At 43.4% G+C, this 13,649-nt stretch overlaps 1 protein-coding gene across 1 annotated transcript in view; it reads right to left on the bottom strand.

The window, feature by feature from the left end:
* Nucleotides 1-1,238, bottom strand: part of DYNC1H1 (dynein cytoplasmic 1 heavy chain 1) — a 68,912-nt gene extending 67,674 nt beyond the window's left edge. The window contains exon 1 of the mRNA XM_074956252.1: nucleotides 953-1,238. Within this exon, the coding sequence (XP_074812353.1) occupies nucleotides 953-1,223 (271 nt within the window). The 5' untranslated portion in view covers nucleotides 1,224-1,238. The remainder of the gene's footprint in view (nucleotides 1-952) is intronic.
* Nucleotides 1,239-13,649: the final 12,411 nt, after the last annotated feature.

The raw sequence follows: 13,649 nt of genomic DNA, 5'->3' as shown, positions 1-13,649 counted from the left end.
TGATACTTCTCAAATTGACCAAGGAAAAATCCTAACATCATGCCCTTATCTTTTCAAGACAGGTACCAACAGGGAAGTCTATGTTAAGGTACAACGGCTGTTGTATTTGCCTACATAAGACCTTTGAGTCAGCATCTACATCTTAGTTTATAAAGAGCTTTTTTGGGGGGGGACATGTGGCCAACACAGCAATAAAGTCAGATGCTGTTGTGAAAGAGGTCCACGTTCAAGGCTTCCAAGCACTCCAGTGCTGCAAAGCCAAGATAGAAACTTGACAAAACAGTAAATGCATAGCTCATGGGAACGTTTTATCATCTTGACTTTGATTTCAGCCACAGCTCTTCTAAGGCAGTGTCCACACATGTCTTTTTTCAAAGACCAATGTTGATTTCTTGAGCTCCATAATTTAAAACTGAAGCACCAGTTTCTGGCTATTTTTTCTTCCCACAGCATAGACACGTTAGTAGCCCTTCTATATAAGTTTTGGGTTAGCTTTCAGGACCAAGGCTATGGTACATTCCCTCCCTGTGGGAATGGACAGGGGTGTTGCTGGGTGGGTTACAGCATCTCTTCTCTCTATTCCGATACAGGAGGTTACAGGGGGAGCCAGTTCCACCCCTGGGGGGCAATCAGTTAGGGAATTGTTGATGGGGCGGTCTCCCTTCTTCCAATAGGGGGTTACAGGGTGCACCACACTGTGCATGTGGGGGACGGGTTGGGGATATAGAAGGATCACAGACCCACCCCTCACTCCGTGTGTGTGTGTGGTGCGTATACGGGGGGAGGCCACAGTCCCGCCCAGCCCAGTCACAAGAAGTGGGGGAAGAACAGTCACCGCGGCGCACAAAGCGGCGGCTGCCGCCATCTTGGCAGCTGCCATCCGCAGCGAAGGGAGGCTCCCCCCGCCCGGCTCTCCCCACCGCAGCGGCTCGGCGCCCGGCCCGGCTCTCACCCTTGAGCGTGGAGCGCTCCACCAGCACGGTGTGCACCTGCGGGTCGGAGAGGAACTTGCGCATCTGCTCCAGGGCGCCCTTCTCCTCCATCGCCGCCTCTAGCGCGGCCGGGGCCTCGCCGCCGTCCTCCAGCAGCAGCGGCACCAGCTTGCGCAGGTGCTTCTGCAGCACCGAGACGTCGGCCACATTCTGCACCGCCGAGCCCGGCACGTCCAGGCCGCCGTCCTCGCCGCCCCCGCCAGGGCCCCCGCCGCCGCCCGCGTCCGACATACTGAGACAGCCAGACACAACTCAGAGCCTGCTTCGGCTGCTGAGCCGCCGCCTAGTACTAGTGAGCCGGCCGCACCCACCACCCCGCCCTGTAATCACCTCCCGCCCCCGCCGCGGGGCGGCCTGGGAAGTGTAGTCCGCACAGCCCTGATGGGCGACAGAGCCGAAGAGCAGGACTACAAATCCCAACATGCACATTTGAACGGGGGCGGGGCGACTCTGCCACCCAGAGCATCCTGGAGCTGTCATTCACTGACGTCATCCACCTGACGAGAAAGGTGGCCAACAAAGGCGACAAATCCCGCTCTGCCTTGGGCAGGCAGATCCGCGTCGGCGCGGACCACATGCATGCTGGGGAATGTAGTTCCTACCGCCCCGCTCGCTCGTCGCCACGTCAAGAGGGAAAACTATAAGTTCCATAATGCACCGGGACAGAACTGGCCTTCACAAGGGCAGCCTGGGAGCTGAAGTTCACTGGGCGGGAGGGGGGCAAGGCCGGTCGCGCGGCTGGCGGGAGGAATGACTCGAAGCGCCAGGCTCCGTCGTTCGTCTTGCGACTGCGTTAGAAAGCGTTTTCTCAGACGCTGCAGCGGGGGGCGGGGCAGGGGATTATTGCTCAGGCCAGTGCGGTGTTTCTGCTTAAGAAAAGTCAAAGGACGGGACAAGCAGCCCCCCCCCCGCCCCCCCCGGGTGACTGCAGTCTCGGTCGGTGTGTGTTATTATTGCTGTCTGCACTGCACCAGCCCCGTTCACAGAGGCTCCCAGCCGCGGCCGGGCGCCAGGCTCCCTGGGCATGGCTGGGCAGCCGCGGGCCGTGGGGTGCGCGAAGGGGAGCACGTGCCAGGAGCCCCGGTAACTCCCAAGCGCGCCCGCACGGCAGATGTTCGCAGGCCTGTGCGTGGCGGCCCTTTCTGAACCTTGCCCCCGTGCATGGAGCAGACCTCTCCTGGCCACAGCCTGTGCGCCCGCTCACCTAAGGCAAGTAGCATGTTTCTGAAAAACACGCGAGTGAAATGCCACCTTTTTCATTCCGGTCCTAATAGCGGGCGGGAGACTCGAATTTGCAGCCGAGCTGATGGGGGGGGGGGGGGTTTGTAAGGCTGGGTGGCTCTGCCCGTTCTTGCTGATTTGAATGGGAACTCTTGCCGTTTACATTTTAAGGTTTTTAGTTTTATTTGATCTTGACAGTACTAACCAAGCCGCTGTAACCTGCAGTTTCCAGGGTAATCACGGGGGGGGAATCGTATCCTGCCATCAGGCCCGTGTGGGCGAACCTTGTGACCATTGACTTCAGCGGGGTGTCGTGTGGGTAAAAAGGTACATCCCTTCTGATCCTATTGCAGCACATGGCAGGTTGGGCTAAATTCCACTCTCCCTTATGCTGATGTAACAGCAGAACGGCCCCTTATATAATTGTTCCAGAGAGGGGGAAAAAAACAGTTAAAAAATTTCGTATGTAAAAAAAAAAAAGCCAAATTAGGGGACAGTAAAAATAGAATTTATAAAATGAATATATAAATATGACAAATACTGAATATTCACTAGATTAGAAAAGAGCTAGGCTAATGACCAAATTAAATGACATGATGTGGGCTGACTTGGACCCCACTCCAGTAATCTGCATCAGCACAGGAGTCCGCACATACAAGTCAATCAGATGGCAAGATCCACATCCTGGTCCCACACCGCAGTTTAGAACTCCCACATGTACTTTACACTCATTAGATTAGTCCTAATTGTGTTTTTAACTGGGCCATTTAAATAAACAACACTTTTGTTAGATATAGGCTTTGCACAATTTAATGAGTCCAACACCTCAAGAGTTAATTCTCTTTTATTCAACAATTCATAGATTGTAAAGCCAGAAAGGACCACTCTGATTATCTAGTCTGATCTCTTGTATAACACAGACCACAGAACTTCCCAAAAAATAATTTCTGTTTGAACTAGAGTATATATTATAGAAAAAAAAATTAATCTTAAAAAAACCCCATGCACATGGACTGACAGTTTTTCAAAGTGGTATATCCCCCACCAGGCAATCTCTGAATTAGGTCATGTCTACATTACCACTTATGTCAGGAAAACTTATGTTGCTCGGGGGTGTGAAAAAACATCCTCCTCAGCACATTATGATGGCCAGAGAGCTTCTCTCACTGACATGGCTATTGCTGCTCGTTGGGTGTTGTTTAATTATGTTGATGGAAGAGCCCTCTCCTGTCCGCATAGAGCAGCTACATGAGAGATCTTACAGGAGCACAGCTACAGCTACGCGGCTATAAGGTCTCTAGTGTAGACATAGCCTTATTTTCCAGAATCTCACGTTATTTGCTGAAAAAGTCTCTAGCTGCCATGGTTGTGAGGAAAACCTTTAAAATGTGAGGGGAGCGTAGCTTATACAGCAATATCTGCCTGAGTTTGTAGAAGAATAGTTTTGAGGTTGGACCTGCCCCATTCATAATAATGGGTGCTGCTAACCCAGATGTCAACATTGCTAACACTTATTAAGTTCACTGCTTATCAAAACACAAAGGAGGGGACATTTCATGTTACAAAGATCTACACAAGCATCTCCCAAAGTGGAGAGGGGATGGTGAAGAAGGTGTGAAGGCAACTTCCTCGTTCTCTGTATGAATATATCTTACTATATGTTCCATTCTATGCATCCGATGAAATGGGCTGTAGCCCATGAAAGCTTATGCTCTAATAAATTTGTTAGTCTCCAAGGTGCCACAAGTACTCCTGTTCTTTTTGCAGATACAGACTAACATGCCTGCTACTCTGAAACCTGTCATGATGGAAGATGTATAAATAGAGACGCGTAAAGCTTTAACACCACATGGTGGAGCTGTAGGGACCGTCTCATTTTTCTGAAAGGATGTTCAGCTTTGAAAAATGTGTGAAATGCTGTATTAACTGGAACATCAGCTACCTACTAGAAACAGAAAAGTTTAATTATTGTATTTATTATAAAATGTTGTTGCAACTAACATTCTAGCTTGCACTTATATTAAGTTAATCTGCAAAAGGCACTGCAGAGAGGGGAGAACTAAATCAGAGCGACAGAGTACGCTGGAAACTGGCTAGATGGAGATCTTGATCTCCTATTTTTTGTTTAATAAACATGCATTAAGAATCTACAGGTGGTGTTTTGGGACTGTGAAATATAGAATAGTATTTTACTGTAGCTGTTTTTATAAACATGACATCCTTATGCAGGTTTCAGAGTAACAGCCGTGTTAGTCTGAATTCGCAAAAAGAAAAGGAGTACTTGTGGCACCTTAGAGACTAACCAATTTATTTGAGCATAAGCTTTCGGATGAAGTGAGCTGTAGCTCACGAAAGCTTATGCTCAAATAAATTGGTTAGTCTCTAAGGTGCCACAAGTATTCCATCCTTATACAGTATCTGAAACCCAAACTTTGGCACTACAAGAACCTGAAAGTGACTATGAATGACAGTGAAAACACTTAAATTATTTTCATTATTCCAGCTGAGGGAAATGCTGAGAGTACAGAGGAGAAATAGTGCTAAGTAAATTAGCTTTTAAAACTTTTTTCCCTTTGTAATAATTAAAGGTGTGCTATGTAAATGTTTGTTTGCACATATGATTAAGTTGATAGTGCCTCTTTAAGGCTTCCTTTGTAGTTGGTAGTTGCAGAGTGGAATCCAAACTATGGCCAAGACAACAATTATTCATTTAACAGCTACTGCCCATGGCAGTGTGTTGTAGAATGAAAATATCTATATGCTTTCCTTACTGACTCGGCAGAGAATTTTGCAATACTCAGATCCTCTCTTAACCCGACCTTCTCTTGTGCCATCTCTGTATTTAAGACATACTCTGGAAGCCCTTAAATACCTTGGGTGCAGGGCATGTGCCTTTTTGTGTCTGTAAATCTCTATGCATGCTTATAGTATTACAGAAATAATTGAAATATTTTGAGTGAAAGCATCAATAGAACTAGGTAAGAGATTTTGCTGAATTTCTGTACAATGTCCCTGAAATTAAACAAATTCATATTATCCGTGAGATACCTTCACAATGTTTTGTTTTAAAAATATAAATTTCTTTTTTTTAGAAATTGCTTTTCTGGCAGAAATCAGAATAATTTTCTGCAATTTTTGCCAAATTTTCCTCTCTGCACCAATCATTTTTTGGATATGGATTATTTTTTGCATCACTAAAGAATACGTTGTGTTGCAAAGTATGGCAGTTCTTGTACTTTTCCTTCAACATAATGAAAATAGTCCTAAGCCCTATTGGTATAACAGTGTTGTTCCTATGCAAAGGAAAATACAGCCCTGTATCATTCTGTGCTCTTAAAATAAGAGTTTTGTCAAGCCAGTACAGATCTAATCTTGTTCTCCCATCACAGTTAGTCTTAAAGCCACTTCAAATCATTTGTTGCTTTGAAAAATTTAGATGTGAATTCTCCTTCATAAAGAAATAGCCCTGCCTGAAAAATCAAGCAAATCCTTTCCTGCCACTAGTGGCGGAATGAAATGGTATGCATTGTGTGTGCTCCCCCCTGCTAACTTTACTCAGCTTACTCATGCAGATAGTCCAAGTAAAGTAATCAAAACCGAGTTACAGTTGTAATGTCGGGTTTTCTGGAAGCTCTCAAGCTAGATTTGAGATGTGTCTAGTCTTTGTTGTGTAGCATGTGTTGAGCCTTTTCAGAATAAGCACAAGATCAAGTAACTGTAGTTGACTTAAACGAGTCAGTCGTATCCTGTATTGGGGAGAATTGGGACTGACATTTTAAATTGGTTTTAACATCTCTGCCATTTTTATGCTGCAGTCTTGTCATCCTGCTATGTTTTAAGCAGGACTGGTGTCAAAGAATAGCTTACTCAACCATTTTGGAAAAATTCTGGCTCTGATTTAAAAGAAAAAAAATTGAGTGTCTCAATGTTCTTGTCCAGAAAAGGCCACATTCAGATACAGACCATATAGCTGCAGGCTCAGGAATACATGGTGGTGGGGTTTGGTGTTTTTGTACAGTTCATGTTTTGCTGATTGAAAACCGGGATGTAATTTTCACAATAAAATGAAAATGCCAAAATTCACAATTCTGATAAATTTTTATTGAAATTACAAATTTTTGATTTTTTTTAACCAGCTCTAATGCTGTTGTTTATGTTCCTAGCCCCTATTTACATATTAACATCGCTGAGTATTATTTAAATGCTTAAAATGATGCGACTCACTTCACATCTCCCCATATATCTCATGCTCCACGTCCACCTCCTTGCACTGCTCTTTTTCCTCTCCAGCCCCAGGCTCACAGGTCATGTTTTGCCATCACATTTTAACAGAATAGCTTTTCTTCCTTACTGGTGGGCTGCTGATGGGCTTCCTTACTGGTGGGCTCCCCACACCAGCTCTGCTCTCTGGTTTTATCCCTGCCTCTGCTCTACCTGGCTGTATTCCGTGGGTGCCTGGGCTGCTCCTGTCTCCCACTTGACTGGGTCCCACGGTTTGCTGCTCCTCCTGCCCATAAAGACAGTGGGTCTCTACATAGGCACAACAGTCCACCTGCACGGATCAGATTATTGTATTAACCTTCAATGTGTTTAGCTGAAAACAAGGGTCTGTGTAACATGTTGATTTTACTAGTTCTAATTTGACATCCATTGTTCAGTTATAGCTCTTGAGCCATCTCCTCCAAGCATTTATTGTCCAATTCTTCTGTAGAGGTACTTTTTGTTGTCTCGGCTTCTCATTGAGGGTTTTCAAGCATTCAAAGAGACATGTAATTATTCAATTCTATAACATTGAGGGCAGGAGAGAAGGGGAAGAGAGACAAAAAAGCAGGGAGGAAGGAAGAAAAAGCAGGAGCGAAAGATGGGAAATAAGAAATTCAGATATTGGCAGATATATAAACACTGTTCAGTACAAATCCCAAATGGAAGTCCTTTGCTGACAGAAATTGAATGATTGGAAATGGTATCAAAGGCAAAAAGTCATAAGTTTTCTCTACTTGTACTTTTTAAACACTTGGAATAGTCTCTTTGAGGCTGGAGATAGGCATCCATGTTAAATGAGAAGCCTTTTCCTAAGCCCTGAGCTGTGTGTGGCTATTTCATGGGTAGAGCTTCTGCCACTAAAACCCAATTTGCGTAAAAGTACACTTGATGTTCCTATAAATATACCCCCTCAAGTTGCCTTGTCTTCACTGGAAAAAAAGGGGGGATTCTTAACTCAAGATAAGTCCTAGGGAAGCCAAGGCCTCTCTCACATAAGAATTGCAGTAGGTTGTTGAAACCAGCTGTCCGGAAGGCAAGATAGCTAGCGCTGTTATAGAGCCCTGCATAGGGCATTTTAAAATCTCGCAGCAGGACTTGCGGGATCCCAGTCTCACTGCAGGGCTCTACTATGTTATACAACATTTACCTATAAAGATGAGAATCTGACCACCACTCACAACAGGTGTGTTTGGAGTGGCACAGATGTGCTTATTTAGGCTTTGAATTATTAGATTTAAACAAGCAAATACTAGTAATTAAATTTTTCTCCACCCAAAAGCCAAAAAAAGAAGAGTTTCTGTCTTTATTGAATCTACTCAGAAATTATTTAACTTCTACTTTCCTCAGCATGCTAATCTCACATCCAGTGGCCCTGTGGATGAGGGGAAAGCGGTGAACGTGTTGTTCCTTGACTTTAGCAAAGCTTTTGACACAGTCTCCCACGGTATTCTTGCCAGCAAGTTAAAGACGTATGGGCTGGATGAATAGACTATAAGGTGGAAAGAAAGTTGGCTAGATTGTTGGGCTCAATAGGTAGTGATCAATGGCTCCATGTCTAGTTGGCAGCCGGTATCAAGTGGAGTGCCCCAAGGGTCGGTCCTCGGGCCGGTTTTGTTCAATATATTCATTAATGATCTGGAGGATGGTGTGGATTGCACCCTCAGCAAGTTTGCAGATGACACTAACCTGGGAGGAGAGGTAGATACCTGGAAGGTAGGGATAGGATACAGAGGGACCTAGACAAATTAGAGGATTGGGCCAAAAGAAATCTGATGAGGTTCAGCAAGGACAAGTGTAGAGTCCTGCACTTAGGACGGAAGAATCCCATGCACTGCTACAGACTAGGGACCGAATGGCTCGGCAGCAGTTCTGCAGAAAAGGACCTGGGGTGACAGTGGACGAGAAGCTGGATACGAGTCAACAGTGTGCCCTTGTTGCCAAGAAGGCCAATGGCATTTTGAGATGTGTACGTAGGGGCACTGCCAACAGATTGAGGGACGTGATCGTTCCCCTCTATTTGACATTGGTGAGGCCTCATCTGGAGTACTGTGTCCAGTTTTGGGCCCCACACTACAAGAAGGATGTAGAAAAATTGGAAAACGTTGCCCAGCGGAGGGCAACAAAAACTATTAGGGGACTGGAACACATGACTTATGAGGAGAGGCTGAGGGAACTGGGATTGTTTAGTTTGCAGAAGAGAAGAATGAGGGGGGATTTGATAGCTGCTTTCAACTACCTGAAAGGGGGTTCCAAAGAGGATGGATCTAGACTGTTCTCAGTGATAGCAGATGACAGAACAAGGAGTAATGGTCTCAAGTTGCAGTGGGGGAGGTTTAGGTTGGATATTACGAAAGACTTTTTCACTAGGAGGGTGGTGAAGCACTGGAATGCATTACCTAGGGAGGAGGTGGAATCTCCTTCCTTTGAAGGTTTTAAGGTCAGGCTTGACAAAGCCCTGGCTGGGATGATTTAGTTGGGGATTGGTCCTGCTTTGAGCAGGGGGTTGGACTAGATGACCTCCTGAGGTCCCTGCCAACCCTGATATTCTATGATTAAGGGGATTGGTTCTTTCCTGGCATTTGTGTAGTGGCGATAATTTAGTTATCAGCTGAGGTGTAGGGAGGAGGGCACAAAATATGGTTCCCCTTATTCAGGTAGGAAGCATTCACCTGTCATTCTTTGAATACCTATATGAAACAGCTCCATTAGACTAGTAGTTGGGGCTAAAATTTTCAAAAGTGCCTCAGTGATTCGGTAGCCTAAGGATAACATTTTCAAAAACAGCTAAATGATTTAAGTGCCTAAATCACTTTTGAAAATGGGACTTGTTTTTGAAAATGTCCCTTCGTCCAATTTCACCTGCAATACAAAGAGGATTATTATTGTATATTACATGCAACAAGTAGTTACAACTTATAGAAATATCTATTATGCTCTTAAAAATTTTTCTTGGAGAAGTATACAGTATGATATAAATCAGCTACGTTATGAAATGTTAATATGTTTGAACTTCTCTCATTACATTTCTAAAAAAATAACTGCAGCTAATTAAAGGTGTTTGATGCTTCATACAACAAATTAAGTTGATAACAAGAAAAATACTTAGATTAATAGCGTTAATCAAAATTCTTAGAAGTTACATTATTTCAAGCCTTAATATAATGGACTGTAGATAGTGTTTACTAAACTGTATTCTAGCAAAAGTATATGTCAGAGGATTCATTTTGGACTCTGAACATGAATGAAACTCTGTGTTGGATGCCAAGTATCCGTGTTGTGGCATTTCACATGATAACTTCTGCACACATCACCTTAACTGTCAATAGAAAGCCTTTGAATACCAGACATGTAGTTGATGAAACAGCAAAAGTGACCTAGCATATAAATCTTTTCATGTCTGGGTCTCCTTGGATCCATCTTTCAAAAACTGGTTATCTTTTAGTTTCCCCTAGGATTTTCTTAAGAGCTGTGGTTTCTTTCAGTTCAAGCAAATCCTACACTATGCTTTGTTTCATGTTTGCCCAAATGCAACCTAGACTGAATTCCTTCATAGTCTTGGAAGATACTCACTGAGGAATAAAAAGAAAAAAGAAAAGGAGTACTTGTGGCACCTTAGAGCATCCGATGAAGTGAGCTGTAGCTCACGAAAGCTCATGCTCAAATAAACTGGTTAGTCTCTAAGGTGCCACAAGTACTCCTTTTCTTTTTTCTTTTTACGAATACAGACTAACACGGCTGTTACTCTGAAACCTGTCACTGAGGAATGTTCATGTAGGTTGTGGGGTTTGTTTTTTTACTTTTTTACCCACGGTGTTAGCCTTTATATAGTATGCAGATTGAAAGCCGTTTGATAAAAGTGTTTAGAGCTATAGCTAACTGAAATGGAAAGCCAATATTAATAAGGGCGATGACTGATTTAAGTGATTTCTATTACAAGCTTGAATGTCAGTTGGTGACAAACAGTAAGAGAACTGTTTGGAGCTCAATTAACTTGAGAGTAAGTAAGCCTTTAGAAACCTTTGTGAAATCTTCAGAAGGATAGTTTTAGAAGGCAGAATATTCAGAATTAGAGTAACTGAAATAAACAGCATTTCATACCACAATAAAGCAATGACTAGAATGTGAATCCCAGTGTTATGCTGGGTGGAGTTAAATGCAATAGCAACTGGCAGTCAAAATAACTGGGGTAGCATGGGGGAAAGAAGGTGAAAAAGGAGTTGCAGGTAGAAAGCTACTTCTCCCCTCCCCTGCACATTGATTATGACCATTAATCTTAAGAATTTATTCCCAGAACCTACCTGTTGCACCAGGTCTATTCAACAGGAGGGTGGAGGATAGTATGTGTGTGAATGCAGAGGAATGCAGGAACTGGGTTCTGCCTGAGCAGGAATGAGGTGGAATTTTGGGGTGGGAAATGTAAAAGGGAACATGGAGGACAGAAGACATTTGTTTTGTGTTGTTGTGGGGTAACAAAGCAGCTGTAAATCCAGTTTAACAGGCCAGTATACTTGGCCTGCTTTGTACTGGTGAATCTGACCATAAAATTTAAAATAAAGAGACAGTGGAGGTTGATCCTACATATCTTTCATCATTAGAAATATCATCACTTGGTAATATTCTTAATAAAAGTCTTGATTAGTCCAGGTAGCCCAGTGTGGCCATTGTGGGGGACCATACAGGCGCGGAAGAAGTATCCAAGGTTGTTACCACCACCTGTGATGTCTTCCCCCAAATTCCCCTCTCTTTCACTCCGTGGATATCAAAAAATAGGTTCCTGCATTTATGGGTAGGAGAGCCCTGCACTGATTGAAAAGACTGAAGGGAGGTCCCTATTCTCCTCCTCATTCTGTGGAGAAGCCCTAGCTGAAAATGGTGGTGAATTGGGCTGTACCAGGGATGGAAGTCCAGTGACCAAGTGGGTCTCAATACTGAGAGGTGCTCGATCCCTATAAGCAGTGGAGACTCTGGTTCATCTGCTACAGATAAATCTTTCAAGAACCTAAATTCTTGTGGTACCATATGGAGTGGCGGTACTAACATAATAGTCTGCTTGTCTGTGGAATTAGATGGTAGCTAAGATTTTGAGCACTCCAAGGTGGGCCCCGACAGATGCGGACGCTTAGCCTTGTACAGTACCGAGGAACTTGTAGGTACTTCTTCCTACTTAATTTATCAGGTCAGATCTATTCCCTCAGCTTTGAATCCTCGCTCATTCTGCCCCTGCCAGCTGCCAAGCCCTCCTCAAATCTTCCAAGTCCATAAAACCCATCCATCCCCAGGCGTAGAACCATTTCCCTTCCTACCACCTGCTGCAGGGAAAGGCTCTGGAAGCTCCCCAGTTAGTGGCAGGAGACTAGCAGTTTGAGCCTTATCAGGACTGCCTGGGAGCAGTAGATGGTACTGTACTGTGCAATATATTAGTTTCACTAAACCAGTGGTTTTCAAACTTTTTTTCTGGCAACCCAGTTGAAGAAAATTGTTGATGCCCGCGACCCAGCGGAGCCGGGGATGAGGGGTTTGGGATTGGGGTGCAAGGGGCTCCTGGCTGGGGCAGGGCTCGGGAGTGCAGGCAGTCAAAATTCCAAAAGGTGAGATGTCCTCTGCAATATTAAATTTGGCTTGTTCCACTATGTGCATACTTTATGGCATGCATTAACTTAGGCAGTGATGGTGATTTACATTTAACAAGGCAAACAAGAAAAAAAAATACTACATGGAAAATGGAGCTGAAATTTAAAAAGGCACCTTCAAGCTAAGATTATTTTGAGAAAATATTTTAATAACTAAAATGAAACCAAATGAGAGGGTAAGGGGAATTAGAATGAAAAATGGAACTCAGCATATTGTATTATATTTAGGGCTGCCAATTAATTGCAGTTAATTCACCCATTAAAAAAAATTAATCGTGATAAAAAAGTAATTCTGATTAATTGCAGTTTTAAGTGCACTGTTAAATAGAATACCAGCTGAAATTTATTACATATTTTTAGATTTTTCTACATTTTCAAATATATTGATTTCAATTACAACACGATGTACAGTTCCTACTTTATATTTTATTACAAATATTTGCTCTGTAAAAACAAACAAAAGAAATGTATTTTTAATTCACCTCATATAAGTTCTGTAGTACAATCTCTTTATTGTGAAAGCGCAACTTACAAAATGTAGATTTGTTACACAAGTGTACTCAAAAACCAAACAATGTAAAACTTTAGAGCCTACAAGTCCACTCAATCCTACTTCTTGTTCAGGCAATCACTAAGATAAACAAGTTTGTTTACATTTATGGGATATGCTGCTGCCCGCTTCTTATTTGCAAAGTCACCTGAAAGTGAGAACAGGCATTTGCACAGCACTTTTGTAGCTGGCATTGCAAGGTATTTATGTGCCAGATATGCTAAACTTCAGTGCTTCAGCCACCATTCCAGAAGACATGCTTCCATGCTGATGATGCTCATTAAAAAAATATATTAATTAAATTTGTGACTGAACTCCTTGGGGGAGAATTGTATGTCTCCCCTGCTTTGTGTTTTACCCATATTCTGCCATGTATTTCATTTTATAGCAGTCTCGGATGATGACTCAGCATATGTTGTTTGTTTTAAGAACCTTTCACTGCAGATGAGACAAAATGCAAAGAAGGTACCAGTGTGAGATTTCTAAAGATAGCTACAGCACTCGACCCAAGATTTATGAACCTGAAGTGCCTTCCAAAATCTGAGAGGGTCGAGGTGTGGAGTATGCTTTCAGAAGTCTTAAAAGAGCAACACTCCATGCAGAAACTACAGAATCCGAAACACCAAAAAAGAAAATCAACCATCTGCTGTGGCATCTGACTCAGATGATGAAAATGAACATGTGTTGGTCCGGACTGCTTTGAATCATTAATAAGGAGAACCCATCATCAGCATGGACACATGTCCCCTGGAATGGTGGTTGAAGTATGAAGGGACATATGAATCTTTACCGCATCTGGCATGTAAATATCTTGTGATGCCGGCTACAACAGTGCCATGCGAACACCTGTTCTCACTTTCAGGTGACATTGTAAACAAGAAGCGGGCAGCATTATCTCCTGCAAATGTAAACAAACTTGTTTGTCTGAGCGATTGGCTGAACGAGAAGTAGGACTGAGCGGACTTGTAGGATGTAAAGTTTTACTTTGTTTTT

Source organism: Natator depressus, chromosome 6 (assembly GCF_965152275.1).
Source record: "Natator depressus isolate rNatDep1 chromosome 6, rNatDep2.hap1, whole genome shotgun sequence".
Taxonomy (NCBI): domain Eukaryota; kingdom Metazoa; phylum Chordata; order Testudines; family Cheloniidae; genus Natator; species Natator depressus.
Note: the sequence above shows the minus strand (reverse complement) of the source record. Positions and strands in the feature narration are given on the sequence as shown.